The sequence below is a fragment of the Camponotus floridanus genome, unplaced genomic scaffold (genome assembly GCF_003227725.1).
Source record: "Camponotus floridanus strain SB8 unplaced genomic scaffold, Cflo_v7.5 scaffold40, whole genome shotgun sequence".
NCBI classification, from domain to species: Eukaryota; Metazoa; Arthropoda; class Insecta; order Hymenoptera; family Formicidae; genus Camponotus; species Camponotus floridanus.
In genome coordinates, this window is record NW_020229548.1 from 538,011 (window position 1) to 554,812 (window position 16,802).

Sequence of the window (16,802 nt, forward strand, 5' to 3'; positions counted from 1 at the left end):
CACACACACACACACACACACAAAACATATCACACACACACAATGCGTATATACAGAATGCAGAGAAAATGGCGGCATTGATGAAAGCCGTGCATGTTTCCAAAAATATGAATAATATAATGAAGCTTTTCACAAATTTATCTTTGACTCCAAATGTCATCACTTCTTCTAAACATGTATTTCTTCACAGGTTCGTATTACATTATTCTCTCTCTTTCTCTTTTGAAATGTATTTATATATATTACTTCACAGACACTAATCGATATGTCTTCCCAATATATATAATTTTAAATTTTTTTAGGATTAATAGAATTTTCTAAATATATATATTTACACTACTATAAATAAATATTTAGTTAATATAAAAAACATTTAAGTTCTAATATATATATCAAGTTTTAATATATAAGTTATATCTATTAAATGTTTTAACTTTTTTGACATACAAAATTAAATCATATATCTTTCTTTGTAAATATAGGACGCCAGCTTTGCATTGCGCATTTATACACATTACACCGGATAATCGCGATTTGATGGAATTTTTCGACGAACCGAAAAATTGGGGACGAAATGAAGTGAAGGTTGGTCGATCTTGGAGAAAAGATGAATTAAGATTGAAAAGTAATTCAGATCTTCATAAACTATGGTAAAATTTGTATATTTAAAATTATATACATGTTTGTGTAAATATTATTCAGTAGTTTATCAAGTTTATTTAATTTATATATTTAAATAAATTTAGGTATGTGTTACTGAAAGAACGTAACATGCTCATGACAATGGAAGAAGTATGTAAAGATGAAAATAAAATTTTTCCAAATCCTGAACGTTTAGACAAAGTTAAAGACAGTATGAATAATTTGGAATCAGTTGTTCGTGAAAGAAACAGAGCCTACCATATGCTTGAAACTGGTGAAACAGGAGAGCGTCCTGGAAAACTGGTTTATAATTGTCTAGGTAAAACTTATATAATTTATGTAACTTTCATTAAATGATATATTGAAAATATGATACACTGAAAAAAACCTTTAAAAAATTAACAAGAAATATGAAACAAAACATGTTTCTTACCTCTTTCTAGGTTTGAAATTTTATCATCGAATGCATCAATATATTATACCAAAATATATGAATCGAAAATGGCATAAGTGGCACAAGTTTGGTTTTGGTGGGTTTGCAACTCGGCGATTTTTAAGATTATATAGAGAGAAAATTTGGAATCAAAAACGCAGAGCAAGAAAGTTTGTAACAATTGATTCCATCGTTTGTTAAATTACATCAATCTATATGTTCTAAAAAATAAAAATCTGTTTTGTTGTTTCAGTCGTGATAAAAATCGTGTTGCAGTATTAATGAGTAAATTCCCGAATGTGGATATTGAAGCTGTGAAACAACATTTTCCAAATGTTGATCTGGAGACAATAAAAACGTTAAAAAGAGCAAGAGGTCACCATGTACCTGAATAAATGCAGCAGAATAACAAAATATTGAACATTCATTATATTATAAACATAAAATATTCATACATATAATATTGTTGGCAAATTTGTGTCTGTGTCAGCTTTTTTTAAATATTTTTATTCAGAGATTTATTATTCCAAATCATAATTTTAAATGAATTAGATTGCTTAATTATGCAGTTTGCATTATAAAGAGAAATATAAAAATAATGTTATCTGACATCATTATAAATTGTATGTGATATTGTAGAATCAAGTTATTGCATTATCAATCTCTATAAATTATGTATAATATAATACATATGTAATAAAGTATTATGTAATTAAAATATGGTAAAAATGACTAGGAAAACATTTGTTGTTATTGAAATCTATAAAAATTAGGAATTTGAGAATAAAATGTTTTATTCTCTTTTTTTCTCCTTTTAAGAAATAGTACATATTTTTAAATAATAAAAAAGGGATAAAATAAAAATTGTTTATGACATCAAATTCTTTTTATATATTTTAATCAATTTTCTATTTTCTATATATTATAATTTCCAGATTGTGCACAATGGTTTAGAATTTTTGTGTATGAAAAGTATACGGATATAACATTTAAAACATGCTGGCTGTAACCTGTAGAAAATTTAATTCCGCATACTTGTCATACAATGAGAATCAGCATACAAAATGAATTTTATTTTCGCATAGTAAATGCTTTAATTTACATAAATTAAAATAAATCTCACATAAGACTCGTACGAACTTAACAATAATAAACGTTTATTACTTATACGATATATCACAATCAGTGCTACATGAAATAATGCATAAGTTAAGTATTTATTCACAAGAATATATAAGATGCATCTATTCATGTAGCTTTGGTAACATAACATTATAACTTAAAAATTTTATAGCAAATATTGTATCTGTATATTAATGTTGTAAGTAAAAATTAATTCCCATGTACACATAGTTTCCTTTATATCATAGTTTTGTATAATATAAGCATATTAAAATTCAATTATTTTCGAAATTTCATTAAGCATAAATTACTATACTTGTTTTCTTATGTAATTGTAATTATTTTGATAATTAAAATTTGTTATTACATATTCACAAAATGTTAAATATATAAGAATTTCAATGCTATAAATTGCAACAAAAATTGATCCAATTTACATTTATGATTCAAAAATACATATATTATAAATTAGTATAATAACATATAACACAATATTACACAAATTATTTCATATTTCACACCTGTACATTAAAAAATTAATAAATATGGAGTTAAAATTTTACAATTTTAAAATATACCATAAAATAATATTTAAAAACATATAATGCTAATACTAAAATCAATTTATAATTTTGTTTACTAGGAATGTTAAATTATTTAATTTTTATTTCAATTAATTTCAGAAACAATTGAAATACTATTTTTTTGTCAAAGCTGCTCTTTAAGTATTCTTAAATTTTATAGTATCTCTGACAATAGATAACTACTTTAATATCAATAGTGCGTATTCAAATGCATATTGGTTCGTCTTCTCAATATATGTGAATATATAGACATTCATAGTAATCAATAGTGTTGTCTCACAGTTATCGTTATATTACATTCTTTGCGTTATTATAAATAAATAGTAGCTTATTATGTGGCTTATGGCTACAGGAGAAAGTTAATGCACTGTTTTGCAGCTACCCTAAATAGTTATCTATATATTTGAGGCAACTTATATATCTTATATGTAAAGATTTCTCTCTAATGATCAATCTCTCTCTCAACATCGCAATATAGTGAAAATATTGCGTATATATTGATATATCTTGAAATTAAAAATTATAACATTATCAGATATCATATACCCGAATTAGGACATCCATTTTTCTATCTATAAGCCATAAAATAACTTCTTGTTTTATATGACAAATACGGCATTTAATTTGCAACAAAAGCAAAAGAAATTTAGATTATGTTGCATAAGCGACATATCCTCCATATATACGACATTAATGTTTTAGTTTTCAGATATAGTTACCTGGATATTCGCGTGCGCGAGAGTTCTATTTTTCTTACAGCGATATGATAAAATAATTTTCAAATGTGATGGTGTATATTGTCTGTATATTTTTCATTTACTCCAAAACTGGTGGTAACAGATATCGCCAAGCATGTTCTAAATCCCTGCTGGTATCCGAACAACGCCGCTGTAGTTTATCTTCTGGTGGAAGTGTTGTCATGGGAAACTCACCCTATAAAGGTTATAGGTCAGAAAAATATTTAGTTAGTACACATAATTGCACATAATATTAATGTAAAATAGTTATATATCATACCAAGTTTGCATTCGCCCATAATGTTTCCAAAACTTCTTTAAACGCACAGAGCTCAGTATAATTCGTGAAGTATATGATCCAATCACCGCTACTTTCATGTACTTCTCGACATGCGAATTCCTACAAGTATAATAATGCAATATTAATAAATTTTTTTGGCTAACATATAGTGAACGATAAAACATGAAATTAATAGTCCGTATTATATATTCAGATTGATATATAGTACTTACCAATATGCACCATGATTGTTGTACTAATGGCACTCTAAATGCTGCTAAATCCTTGATGGAAGCGCAAGAGAGCGTTTGACCTCTTTGCGTGCCAGGGTGGATTTCCTTCATCGCTACTAGATGTTTCGTAGTTGTGATGAGGCTACAAGGTAATGGCTCTCTATTTTCTGTACAATCGAATAGACCCGATGCACTTTGAACAAAACTTTGTAGCCATTCAGAAGCTACATATTCGTCGGGAGCAGCGAATTGGTATGATTTGTTGGGTTTCAATAGTATCTCGAAAGTATGTGGTCGATGAGAGTTGGGAATTCTTCTACATCCTTGGCACAAGCCGCCTTTCAACGGTATAGCACGTTTGGGAAGCCGTTGACTTGAATCCGTAAACATGTAAACGACTCCACCCTTTAATACGAAATAACCAGCTTCCCAGGGATTCGTAGGTGCGTTCGGATGCAAGTGTTGATAGGTATGTGGACGAAACATCAGATCACCCTCTTTTGTTGGCCCACATGGTGTACTAGGTGGTGACATATGTTCGTCTTCCATATAAATAAGGCTATAATGTTCGATTTTCTCATCCTATAAAAATGATTAATAAAATTAATCTTTTCCTGTGTATGTATATCAATAAAATGCAATTAGAGAAATTAGAGAAATATTTATAATAGGAAAAAATATTTTGCAACTTATAAATGACTAATGAAACTAAAAACACAAACCATATATAAAATGCAAACTATATACTGTCTTAAAATGAATTCTATTTTAATAATTAATTTATAACTGTGTGCTAAGACAAGCATTCACAATTTTTTAATAAAAATGTAATATACACACTGAAAAAAAAATTTGGTTGAATATTACCCAAAAAATATTCTGTTGTAGAAACTGTACATCGTTGTACTGAACTCTGTTTTGATGATTTGAATAAGCTTTGTTTACACCAACAAATTATTTCGGAATATTTTAGTTATATTTATTTGAATGTATCGGACAATATATTTAGTTGAGCAAAACAAATTTTGTCTTTTTCAACCAAGTTTTTTTTCAGTGCACCTCATACAATATAATAATTGCAGTTAAAGATTTACATACAGGATGTACAGCTGTATCATTAAGAATTGAATTCCTCAGAATGTGCATATCTTCATAATTCAGTTCTTTAACAGCAGGAAGTCTCGGTTTCGACGGTGACCGTCTCATGGCCATCTCTAAGTGACCGATTAATTCTGAGGTAGTTTGCGAGCTGCCAGTGGAGAATAGATACTGCATTTCACAATCGGCATTGGAAATCAAAATACTTTGTGCATTAGGTCCAATCTAGAAAAAAAAGATAAACATATATTTTCGCTAATGAAAAATATATTATATTTTCAAAAGAAATAAATATATTTAAATTTTTCTTACCATGATAACATCTAATTCATTGTAAGGAATAACAAATTGATTGCTATAAGAATGATCTAGTTTTGAACCGGTTAAATATAGTGTTTTGTCCGTCAATAGTGCGATCATCGGCTTACTTTCGCCGTTCGTCATGTACGAACTTCGCACTTTGTATACTTTATATAATTCTTCCGTTTTGTCGCGATAGATATGTCTTTTGAAAATTTCGCGTAATTTTAGGCTTACTTTCTCGCCACTGAATTCCTGTTTTTCAGCGGCCACATTTTCTTGGATCTCTTTATCAAGATTGTCGTTAAAATCTTTGAAAGAGTCGTAGCTCGTTTTAATTCCTTTAATGTATAAAGTATTTGCCTTAGGCGGTTTCTTGCTCTTCTTGATTTCGAACTTTCTCTCGGTGATCGATTTTAAAAATCTACTCAACAATGATGTTTTCGATGGAGCCTGACGCAGAGGCGGCGCCAAGAGTTTGCTGCTGCTTTCGCCCGTTAATATCGCTGTTATATTGCGCTTCTTCGATGGTGAAACTAAATGTCTACTACTTTTACGATCCTCTAGATCAGATGTTGTCACACTCTCCGCGTCCGACCAATCATTCGAATTAACATATTTCTTCGGATTTATCATCTGTGGCATTTCCACCTTGGATGGTGGATCCTCAATGATATTACCATACGCCTTTTCGACGATGTAAGCTTCCTGGGCCTCGTTCTCTTCCAATTCTATTTCCATTTTAGGCCTTAAACTCTTAGCCGGATCTTCCTGACCTTCTGGCGCTCCACGCTCCAATAACGATAAACCGCAACTGCACCTACAGTTGCGTTGACATGGCATGTCGATACACAGCTTCGATGATGCTTGCTTGTCAGTTCCATCGCTGTCGAACACGCTTGACGACGATGATGAAAATGAATAACAGTCCGAGTGCACATTCCTATCGGCATTAACATTCTTCTGCATATACGGTGAATCTCCGTGTGCGCACCAACTATATCTACCCTTTTGAGCATCTCTTTTTAGAACAGAACTGGGCAACAGGAAACTCATGGAGAAATCAGCATAGTTCTCGTCATCCTCTAATTTCATTGTTTTCAATATGTCTTCATGGAAGCTGACTCGCTTCTTACTTTCACCGCGCTTTTTCTTACGCTGTCTACGTTGTACTATAGCCTCCGAACTGGAGCAAGATAGAATGCTAGTATCGGTCATGTTGATTGTGTTCAGAATGCCGTAAGGAGCATCCATGTTATCACAGTCGGAGATTGTCATGCTCAACTCCAACAGATTTGTATCATTATTGATTAGATAAGAATTACGAGGATCTATGTTCTTCTTAAAACTGTAAGCGGGACTATCGTTATAATAAGTGTTCCTTTTGCTAAAGTCCTTTATACCGTTATCAATTTTATTCGTTTTTTCCGATTTTGCATCGTCAAGACTTCTACTGTAAAAATCATAGTCTTTAAGAGTCTCCAAACTAGAGCAATCCATTTCATTATCATCTAGTTTTCGCGTTACGTTCTGGTTAACTATATCATTTTTTGTCATCATGACAGTTTGGAATTTAGTAATCGCTGGTGATTGCATTGGCGTTTTACCATCTTCGCTGGAATCGCTAGATCCAAAATTCTTATTGTCTTCCATACGGTTGTTAATAATTGTCTTGTATCTATTATTCCGACATTTAGGAATATCATCCATCGAGTAGTCCTCCTGCAAAATTTATATATACACATTTATATATTCATTAAGCGAATATTAAAATTATTTTATGCAATTTCGAATCTGCATTTTACCTCTTTGTAACTGCTTCCATCAGTTTCGTTTGCAAGATCCATATCACTGTCAAATGCAACCCCACTGTCTCCTGGAGAAGCTAGACTTGATGAAATACTAGAAGATCTTAGATGCAACGATAAGACCGTTCCTGATGGATTTATGCTCATAGGCCTCTGTGGCATGTAGTTGCAAGTATCTAAATATGTCACATCCTATATACAACAATATTAATTTTACTAATCAGTATAATCATATGTTATCAATTAGATATTAATGTATCTAGCAACTTTAGATAACTCTGTAAATATCTTTTTTCTCTAGCAACACATTTGCAGAAATTTTCCATGAATAAACAGATTGAGCGATATATAGTTCATACCAAATAAAGTGTGTGTACTCAAATAAAATGATAACCTTTACAACCTTATATTATATAAAAAGATCTTTCTGTATACATAATTGTTATTCATTAGTGCGATAAATGTAACCGGGGGTGATATTAGTATCTGAGAGCAGAAGGAAACAGAAAAAGAATAAAAATTGCATAATGTGCTAAACACTTAGCAGAGAAAGCAAAAGAGACAAAAAGTTGATATTCTATACATTTCATAAAAATGCTACTATTTATTAAACACTTCCTATTTATAAATTATTTATCACATCAGTTTAACATACCAACTGCAATGTGAAGGACACATTTTCCAGACCGGCAAGAAGATTTACCAATTGGTTGGTTTTATCAGCATCTCTCACGAGTGCATGTGAAAAATATTGTTTTTTTAACGTCTTAGTATCTCGCAATAAACAACCAAGATAGCTCTCAAAACTGCCCTCACTTAGAGTGTGATAAAGCCATGCTCGACCTGTATAATATTAATAATAATTTAATATTAATAAGAAAAAGGTTACAACATATTCATTCTTAGATGCAATTAAGTTTTACCATTACACAAATATTGATTGTTAACTCTACACAAAGTTTGAAATTAGATTATTATAAAAATTTTCTTGAGTCAAATAATTTTATGCAAAATAACTATTTCTTATTACATAACACATGACTTAATTGTTTTAAATCATTAAAAAATCACTGCTTTAGAGCTATTAATTTAATGATAAGTTATATTAAATACATTTTGATGAATGAGAATTAACAAAAGAAAATTAGCAAAAAGCTAGAAATTGAGCATAGAAAATTGAGTAACAATTACTCTTATGACAAGACATTAATGCATACCTTTTCCAATGGAAGTTAATACACTCTGCAATGCATGAATGACCACAACAGTATCCTGATGACTAAGTTCTCTAGCAGTGCCCCAATATCCATGCCTTTCTACACGCAATCCATGACGCAATGCTCGGTCCAGCCAATAAACCAACCAGGAATCACCATCCAAGACCACAGTACCATAGAGACTTTGGGCATAAACCTGCTCAACATATGTATTACTCTCGTTGGAGTAAAAATGTATATAGCAAAATAGAAGCTTATTATAAATCAAAGCTTAAAAAATATGATTCAAAAAAATATACATAACTATGCAAATCTTCTATAAGCTTATCTCTTTGTTTTTCTTGAATGCAATATATCTACTCACACTATCATAATATACATAATATCTACGATATGCATAATATATATATCAACTTTTCTTTTTATATATTATTAAACATATATTTATAAGCAGAATCATATATATGAGATAAAATATACACATTAAGGATACACATTTATACTTTTATTTTCAAGCTAATACTTTGTATCTTTAATTAGAGCATTTATTTCACTTTCACTGATAGACATGTCCCAAGGTAATAATGTCAATTTTTTATCTGTCCTTTTCACAATGGCATTTTATATATATTTTTTGCGTTAAAAATGTATGTGTGAAATGAATATATAATCAATGATTGGAGTGAAAAAAGAAAAAGAGACAAAAGAAAGCACAGGATAAAGAGGACAGATTTATCAGCTGTTCTGTATGTAACGCGCATATGCGCGGCTGTCATCGAAATGTCAATGCAGTTAACTGATTTTAATGAAAGCAGCGGCTCACTTCTCGACAATATTAATTATCGCTGAGCAAATGCGAGACGAACAACATTCGTTTTCAACAAGAAATTCCACGTTTAAAGATTTATACAACGATCGAGCGTTCTTATGTGTGCAAACGTTCGGTTTCAAGACGCGTTGCGTCGCGATTAAACCACGATCAAGAGTTTGCAACGTCATACATATATATATATGTGTGTATATATATATAAAGTACATATAAAACTAACATATATATATATATATATATATATATATATATATATATATATATATAAAGCTGTACATTTATTTCTGACAATGAGAAAATACGATGATTAACAAAGATCGGAAATCGGTCAGTAAGCTCGGACTTTAATGCTATAGTCACGTAAAAGTCATTCATGAAACCGATAATTGACATAAAATACGCATCTTGTGTTTCTACAGCATCGGAGATTGAACTCATTTATATTATAACATTTTCAATCCCCTACATATAGGATATGTTTCTTTACGTTTTTATGTCATCTGAGATATAATTTGTCAGAACTATATCAGTTTCGAACATTGCTTCTAGTTGCGGAATACGTGCGGGAAAGGAAGGCAGGAAATGAGGCGTTGTACGAATCGTCACCAAATTGTCATCTTTCTTTTGGAGCCTATGAAAGCACATGCAGTTGCAGCTACAGTGACAGCTATACATGCGTTTATACAGAAAGCTATGGCCTTTCTTTAAGACGTTTTAATCGCTCACCAGTTTGACAGCTTTTGTGAGCTCCTGTAAGATCCTGCCCTTGGAGAGGACCTTGTCGGTGCAGAGTTCCATATCCTCGCGACCTGACGGCATCTCGTCACCACGCGTACTTACATGACTCGCGTCGCGACGAATAGTAGGAGCGGCTCGGCGCCGCGGGAGATCGTGTCCAAGCTTCTACGAATTAAGCCGGACCAAGCGGCGGTACCGACGACGACAACGCGATCGCTGCACGACGTAGTCGCGCTGTCGACGCTCATTGATTGATTTTAGTGGGGCGCAGGTCACCCGCGATTTTCAAGCCACAACTTGCCGGGCGATATATCGTGCTCTGTGTCTTTACATCGGCGTTCATCCTCTTTTATATAGACATCTATCTCTTTCGGGAGATGCAATAGAAACTTCTTTCTTTTCTCTTGCTTTCTTCCACTTTTCTCTATTTGTTTGTTCTTCTCATTTTCATTATTTGTATAATTTGTAAAAAATTGTTTTGTTTAAGCATAAATCTCAGATGCTAATCTATAGCATACACAAATGAAAAACATAAAGATTAATAGAAATCCTCTCATGTGAAGTTTATCATTATTTTAATTTGTAATCACTTACATTTTATTTTATTTTTTTGATGTTTATTCGCTATCAGGCCTTATTCACATACAGATACAGATACACGTGTTGCTGTCTTTTTTTGCTTAGAGATATGCTTGACATAAGGCAATCATACCCTGTTAATGAGATATTTGTGGGATTTTTATAATACTACTGAGGGAGATATCATATCGAATTGACAAATATTCTCCACATCAATCTTAACAAACTGCTTGCAAAATCTTAAGTTTTAGTTATGCTGAAATAAATTAGTTGTATACACTAGATTATATAAATTAATATAAATATAAATTATTTTAATAATACATAATATGTATCAACAATGAAATGTAAAAAGATATAAAAATTGATATTAAAAAAAATTTTTATTGTAATACTTTACTATTAATTCAAATTCATTTTGATTGACGATTAACGGTATCTCGATAACAATAATAAATAAAAATATTTTGTTATTTATACAAGTTAACAAATAACATGCTAACTATATATCATGTTTTTCTTTTAAGAGAGAAGCTTCGTTGATAAACATGTTGATAATTGATAAATCTAGTTATTTATTCGCATTAAATAATCAGAACTTTTAACAAGATCGACAATTCTCGCAGTTTAACGTGCATTCAAGTAGCATTAAAACTTATTATTCATTAAAACTTATCTACAAGCAATACCGCTCAAATAGTGATAAATGATACTGGCATCGGATCGTCCATTTATCTGCGTCAATGTTTGACCGAGGTTGTTGACAATCTACTCGCAATCCACAGAACTTTGATTAAATATATTGATTCCGTGGCTTTTAATCTTAAGAACGTTATTTTGACCTGAATGCCAAGGCCAGTTTTCCATTGACTATTATAAATATGGAAAAAACGTGGAGAATCTACAAAATAATTAACCTCTACATTATAAAGAAACAGTAGTAAAGAGAAGACAGTAATTTTTTCAAATATAAAAAGAAGAGAGGAACAATTATAAGATAAAAAAATGATATTAACAAGTTAAAACTAGAAAAAAATACTTTTTCCTTTTCCTTTCCTTTTTCTTTAATACATTTTGGATTTAAAATGTCTAGGATCTGTTAAAATTCGACTTTTTATCTAATTAGAGTTATTTTTTTGCTTTAAATTTCTTTATCGATCGATGTTTATAGTTCGTTTACTTTTTGTATCACAGATGGCACAATTTGTAATAATATTAAAAATGTAATTTTACGAAATTCTAAAGAAGAAATAAAAAATCATAGAAAGATATAATGTTATTTTAATATTTTTATACATTTATAGAAAATCAACACATATTTATTTTCACATTATTTTGACATTTCACATTTTTTTAAATTTTGATAACATTTCCTATAAATTTTCGTGAGAATTATTTTAATTCTTCTCTCATTCAAGTATGTTGTATGAAAATTAAGATATCACTGTCTAAAAAATTTATTTTTAATTATATTCACATATTTTTTGTCAATACTCTAATATTATGAAAAAATATCTTGTGCTATTAAATTATAAAAGATTGTTAAAGCCTATCTATATAATAGACAATGAGTTTTTATGATCTAAATCATGGTTACAAGTTTAATTTTGTCGGTCTTTTGTGGGACCTGCTTGATCTGCTCTATTTTTACTTTCGCGATAGCTGCTTGAATTCGAATGTGGATATTTGTCAGAAGTGTACTTGAATTTTGTCTTCGATTTACCCTTAGAGCTCCGTACGCATTGTACAATCTCCTCAATGCATTTTTTATCCTTTTCGCTAATGCTACAACTTACATCGCCGACCACGTGCTCTTGGAGTTCTCTAAAATTGTAATAAGCTTCTTAAAATCCTGTATTACTACATTTAAAATTAAGTATTCTTAGGAATTCTTACAAAAATTTTTTAAAAATCATTTTTTAGAAAACTTATAATTTTTTTTTAGAAAATTTATAATTAATCATTTAATCAAGATGTCAATTTGTAAGATTTGATACGAAAAATCAGATTATGCAATTTTATTATTAAATACGCGTGTTTTTTTTTATTTGCGTAGATTATAAATTAAGTAGTTATTTTGATAAAAAATAGACAGTGAAGATAAATTCTCAGGCAAATGTTTCCAATTAACTCTTTAAATACGGATATTCATACTCGTATATATTTATACTTATCGTCTATTAACAGCAGCCGAATTTAAAGGATTAACATATATTATTACTTTTGCTAAAATAAATACATTTTATAAGCATGCATTGTGACATTATTTTTAAATTGTTTCATATGGAGAAAAATTTCGCGCCTTTATAAAACATGAGAAGAAACGCTGCACGTCATCATACGTATGACATACGTCACGATATGTCGTGGCAATTTCACGAGCAATCTCGCGACAGGTTGGAATCGCGACAGATGTATGTTTCGATGTATAAATAATCCGATATATGTATTTTTGGCTTTACTTGAACGTCATCCGAACATCACGAAAGAGTTCAGCTATCGAAAATATGAAGAGCATAAACGAGAGAATAAATGGTGGATCACTGCAACGAATTAATCAAACAATCTCCGCATTATGCAGAATATATGTACATGCATGTATGTATATATTTATATAGAAATGATAAATTACACGAAAAAGATCTTTTGTCCAAAAGTCAAAGAAAAAACTGCTAATTAACCGAGAAGTCAATTTGTCAAAAATTTGATACGGAAATTAGATTCTACAATTTTCCAATAAATATCCGTGTATGTAGATTATAAATTGATTAAATAATTATTGTGATAAAGCAGATATTGCAGACACAAAATTCTAAAAATCAAATATTCTCTCCGTTAAAATTTATTATATTATTTGTAAGAATTTTTATTGTGTAATTATTTTTAAATTATCTTATGAGGAGAAAAATTTCGCGCCTTTATTATAAAGCGCGGGAAGAAAGGTGTACGTCATCGCGATGTCACAATTTCGTAGACAATTTCACGGCACTTTGGAGTGAACCGTGATAGTTTCGCGATCGCGCTTTGTCGTACAAATAACTTATCAATATGTATATTTGACATTTTCAGTTATCCGATTAGCATCACAAGTGAATTCAGTTGGAGAGTGTAAGAAGTATGAAGAGTATAAACGATAGATCGACGAATAAACGATGAATTTCAAGGCAAGTAACCTCTATATATTACAGTATGCAGAATGCATATGTATATATTCGTATAGAAATAACAAGTTAAAGAATAAAAAAGAAAATCAATTATTCAGGAACCGTACGAGACTTTTAATTAATCCTTTAATCAAGATATCTTTTAATCAATTTTCGTAAGATTTGACACGAAAAGATTATATAATCTTGTATCAAGTACGTGTGTATTTGCTCTTTTATTTGAGTAAATTATAAGTTAATTAAACAGCTGTTTTGATAAAACAGACATATTATTATAAATGTAAAGCTTTTAATCAAAGCATTATTATTATTCGAAAGATCGAATATCAATTTATTGTGTTTATCATTATTTTTAAACAGTTCCATGGAGAGAAAAATTTGGCGCCCTTTGCCTAAAGCGCGGGAAGAACACTGCACGTCATCGTTACGTATGACATACGTCACGATATCTCGCGGTAATTTCGCGAATAACCTTCTGGTGCTTCGTGGGACGGAACTGCGATAGTAAATAATCCATCAATATGTTTGGCATTATTTGCATTGTCCGACCAGCATGCACTCATGTGAGTGCATTGAATGAATTCAGCCGGGAATATCAGAGAACGGATCATTGCAACGAATTAATCAAGGTAAATAATTTGCGCGTTTAATTATCACGATTCTAATCATGTTTATGAATGTTACATCGCAAGTTTTTTGTAGTGAAAATTGCGAGCATAATCGCTATGTCTATTTTTTCGATCAATTGCAGCATTGTGATTCTGAACATTTATAAAAATATCTTACAGTTTTCATTGTGAGTGTAATATATTACGTGCATAATGAAGTCAGTGCTATGTCTCTCGATAATAAACGATTTTAAAATGCTAACGGTTATTATTAATGAAATAAATATAGTTAAACAGAGCTCACTTTTGATGTCGATGCAATTTTGCAATTAATTTATTCAGATACAGCGTTTCTTTCTGCATCGCCTTTAGTTCCGATTCTTTCTCCTGGAAATAAAAAGTCGCTGATACATAATAAACATTATTTCTTGCCTTAATTAAAATAATAATTTTAATAATTATTAATTGCAAATGTTTTAATATGTCTAAATTGTTTGTATTGGTTGCATATCAAGTCAAATGTTGCAATTGATATTATAATAATTAATATCATATTATAGTAAAATTTTCAATATATGATATTTTCAAATATGCATAGGATTATTAGTGACGACATTGTATTTTATACATATATGCAATACAAGTATCTCTTCTAATAATTGAAATAAAATAATAATATTATCTAAATTATAAATAAGAATATTTTATCATAAGAGATCTATTTTGCGTGTATAGGTAGATTTGTAGAAACACTTATTAATACCAACAATTTTACAAAATGTTTAATATTTAATAATTTGCCCTTCTGGATTCCGTTTTGTCATGCTGGTTTAACATATGATACATTAGCTTAACATTATGAAATTTAATTTTCATTGTTTACTAAGTTTGTTTTCTATTACCGTTAAAGCCTTTGTAATGGCGCAAAGTTCGTCCTGGCGAGTTTCGCAAAGATGACGTGTAGTGATCATTTCCGCGGTTAGCCGTGCTAATTGCTGTCGGAAATTCCGCTCGCGCTCTGTTGCTTTATCCCAGGCTTCTTCTCGAACAATTATAGCATCTCTCAAAGTTTGCATATCCCTCTCCAGTAACTCAAATTCTGATCTACTCCATTAGCAGTATGAATACAGGTAATTGAATTGATGAAAGAAAAATCATGTAGAAAAATTGTATTATATAATAAAATCAGATTAAATTAGTATTATTTAAATATTATTTTGTAATTATAAAATTAGCATATTTTTTTAAATATTCGATAAAAGAGAGAATTTATTATCTCTGTCTCTCTCTCTCTCTCTCTCTCTCTCTCTCTCTCTCTCTCTCTCCCTCTCTCCCTCTCTCTTTCTCTCTTTTTTCTTCTTTTCTTATGTTTTTATTAATACTAAATAAATTTGTAAAATTTATGAAAATTTTTATATTTTAATGAAGCTCTCTCTCTTGTTTAGAGCGAGTTATATAAATATGCCTAAAAAATAACTTACACTTCTATCACTTTGTTTGTAATATTAATAATTTTCTAAAATATTAACAGCCTATTTTGTCAATCTAATCTAGTCGCGAAAATATTAGATATGCGCAAATCTCACGGTAAAAAATTAATTTGCAAATATAACGATTAAATTAAATTAATTAATACTCTTCGATTGAAAATGTTAAAACAGAAGTTTGAATTACGAGAGATTGCATTTGTGTACTTGCCTAATCCAGTGTAATTGAAGCGGTTAATCGATTTAACTAAGTCGGACCTAAGAACTTACTTCGTAATAGTGACCGTAGGTGATTCTCTTTGGCATCCCTCCAATTTCCCAAGGCAATCTTTGCAAGTTTCCCAAATTTGTAACTCGCGATCTGTTTTAGAAACGATATCCATTGATGAAGTGCATTTATCTTCCATGCAGATTTTGTCATTTTTCTGAAATTCGCACGTAACAGATTTTAAATTCATATATTCCACATTTAATACTGTGTTATTTTATACATTTACTGTGCTATTTTATATCGTGAGTTTTTACAACAATAATATTAGAATTTGAAATGTCTTTAAAATTTTCTATTTTGTTATATATAATATAATCTCTCTCATTATATATGATATATATATATATATATATATATGTTTAAAATATATATAATTATATATAATTAATCTTTCTCACAATATATTTGCCGCTAATTTTTTATACTTTCATTACATACAATATTCTTATCAACATTATATCTTTATAATTTGTATTGACTTTATTATATATATTAGTTTTAATTATATAAAGAAACCGGGCTAAATTTGCAAACGTTATATTTTTTGATTAAAAATAAAAAAAATAATTATAACTTATAGCAATAAATAATACAATAATAATATAATAATATAAAAACGCATTGCGTGCAATGCATTGCAACATAAAATAGTATCTATATGTATTATAGTAT

The 16,802-nt window shown here is 29.9% G+C and overlaps 2 protein-coding genes across 2 annotated transcripts; one reads left to right on the forward strand and one right to left on the reverse strand.

The window, feature by feature from the left end:
• Positions 1-38: 38 nt before the first annotated feature.
• LOC105254116 (39S ribosomal protein L47, mitochondrial) lies at positions 39-1,676 on the forward strand. The gene is made up of 5 exons (XM_011262614.3): positions 39-190; positions 483-650; positions 747-961; positions 1,086-1,245; positions 1,329-1,676. Exons 1-5 carry the CDS (start codon positions 69-71, stop codon positions 1,468-1,470), a joined length of 807 nt encoding a protein of 268 aa, XP_011260916.1. The 5' UTR covers positions 39-68; the 3' UTR covers positions 1,471-1,676.
• A 1,215-nt stretch (positions 1,677-2,891) lies between these two features.
• Positions 2,892-10,508, reverse strand: LOC105254115 (pleckstrin homology domain-containing family M member 2). Its single transcript, XM_011262613.3, is given in 10 exon segments — positions 2,892-3,714; positions 3,799-3,918; positions 4,032-4,613; positions 5,130-5,354; positions 5,442-7,151; positions 7,235-7,429; positions 7,893-8,080; positions 8,455-8,650; positions 10,010-10,135; positions 10,138-10,508. Coding segments are annotated over 10 exon segments (3,591 nt in total). The 5' UTR covers positions 10,270-10,508; the 3' UTR covers positions 2,892-3,597.
• Between the last annotated feature and the right edge of the window lie 6,294 nt (positions 10,509-16,802).

What these genes read in the sequence shown, in the direction of transcription:
- LOC105254116 (XM_011262614.3), top strand. Translation starts at nt 69, where the DNA reads ATGGCGGCATTGATGAAAGCCGTGCATGTTTCCAAAAATATGAATAAT. An exon ending in ACTGGTTTATAATTGTCTAG is followed by an intron (nt 962 to 1,085) that starts GTAAAACTTATA and finishes ACCTCTTTCTAG; the next exon opens with GTTTGAAATTTTATCATCGA. An exon ending in CAAAAACGCAGAGCAAGAAA is followed by an intron (nt 1,246 to 1,328) that starts GTTTGTAACAAT and finishes TTGTTGTTTCAG; the next exon opens with TCGTGATAAAAATCGTGTTG.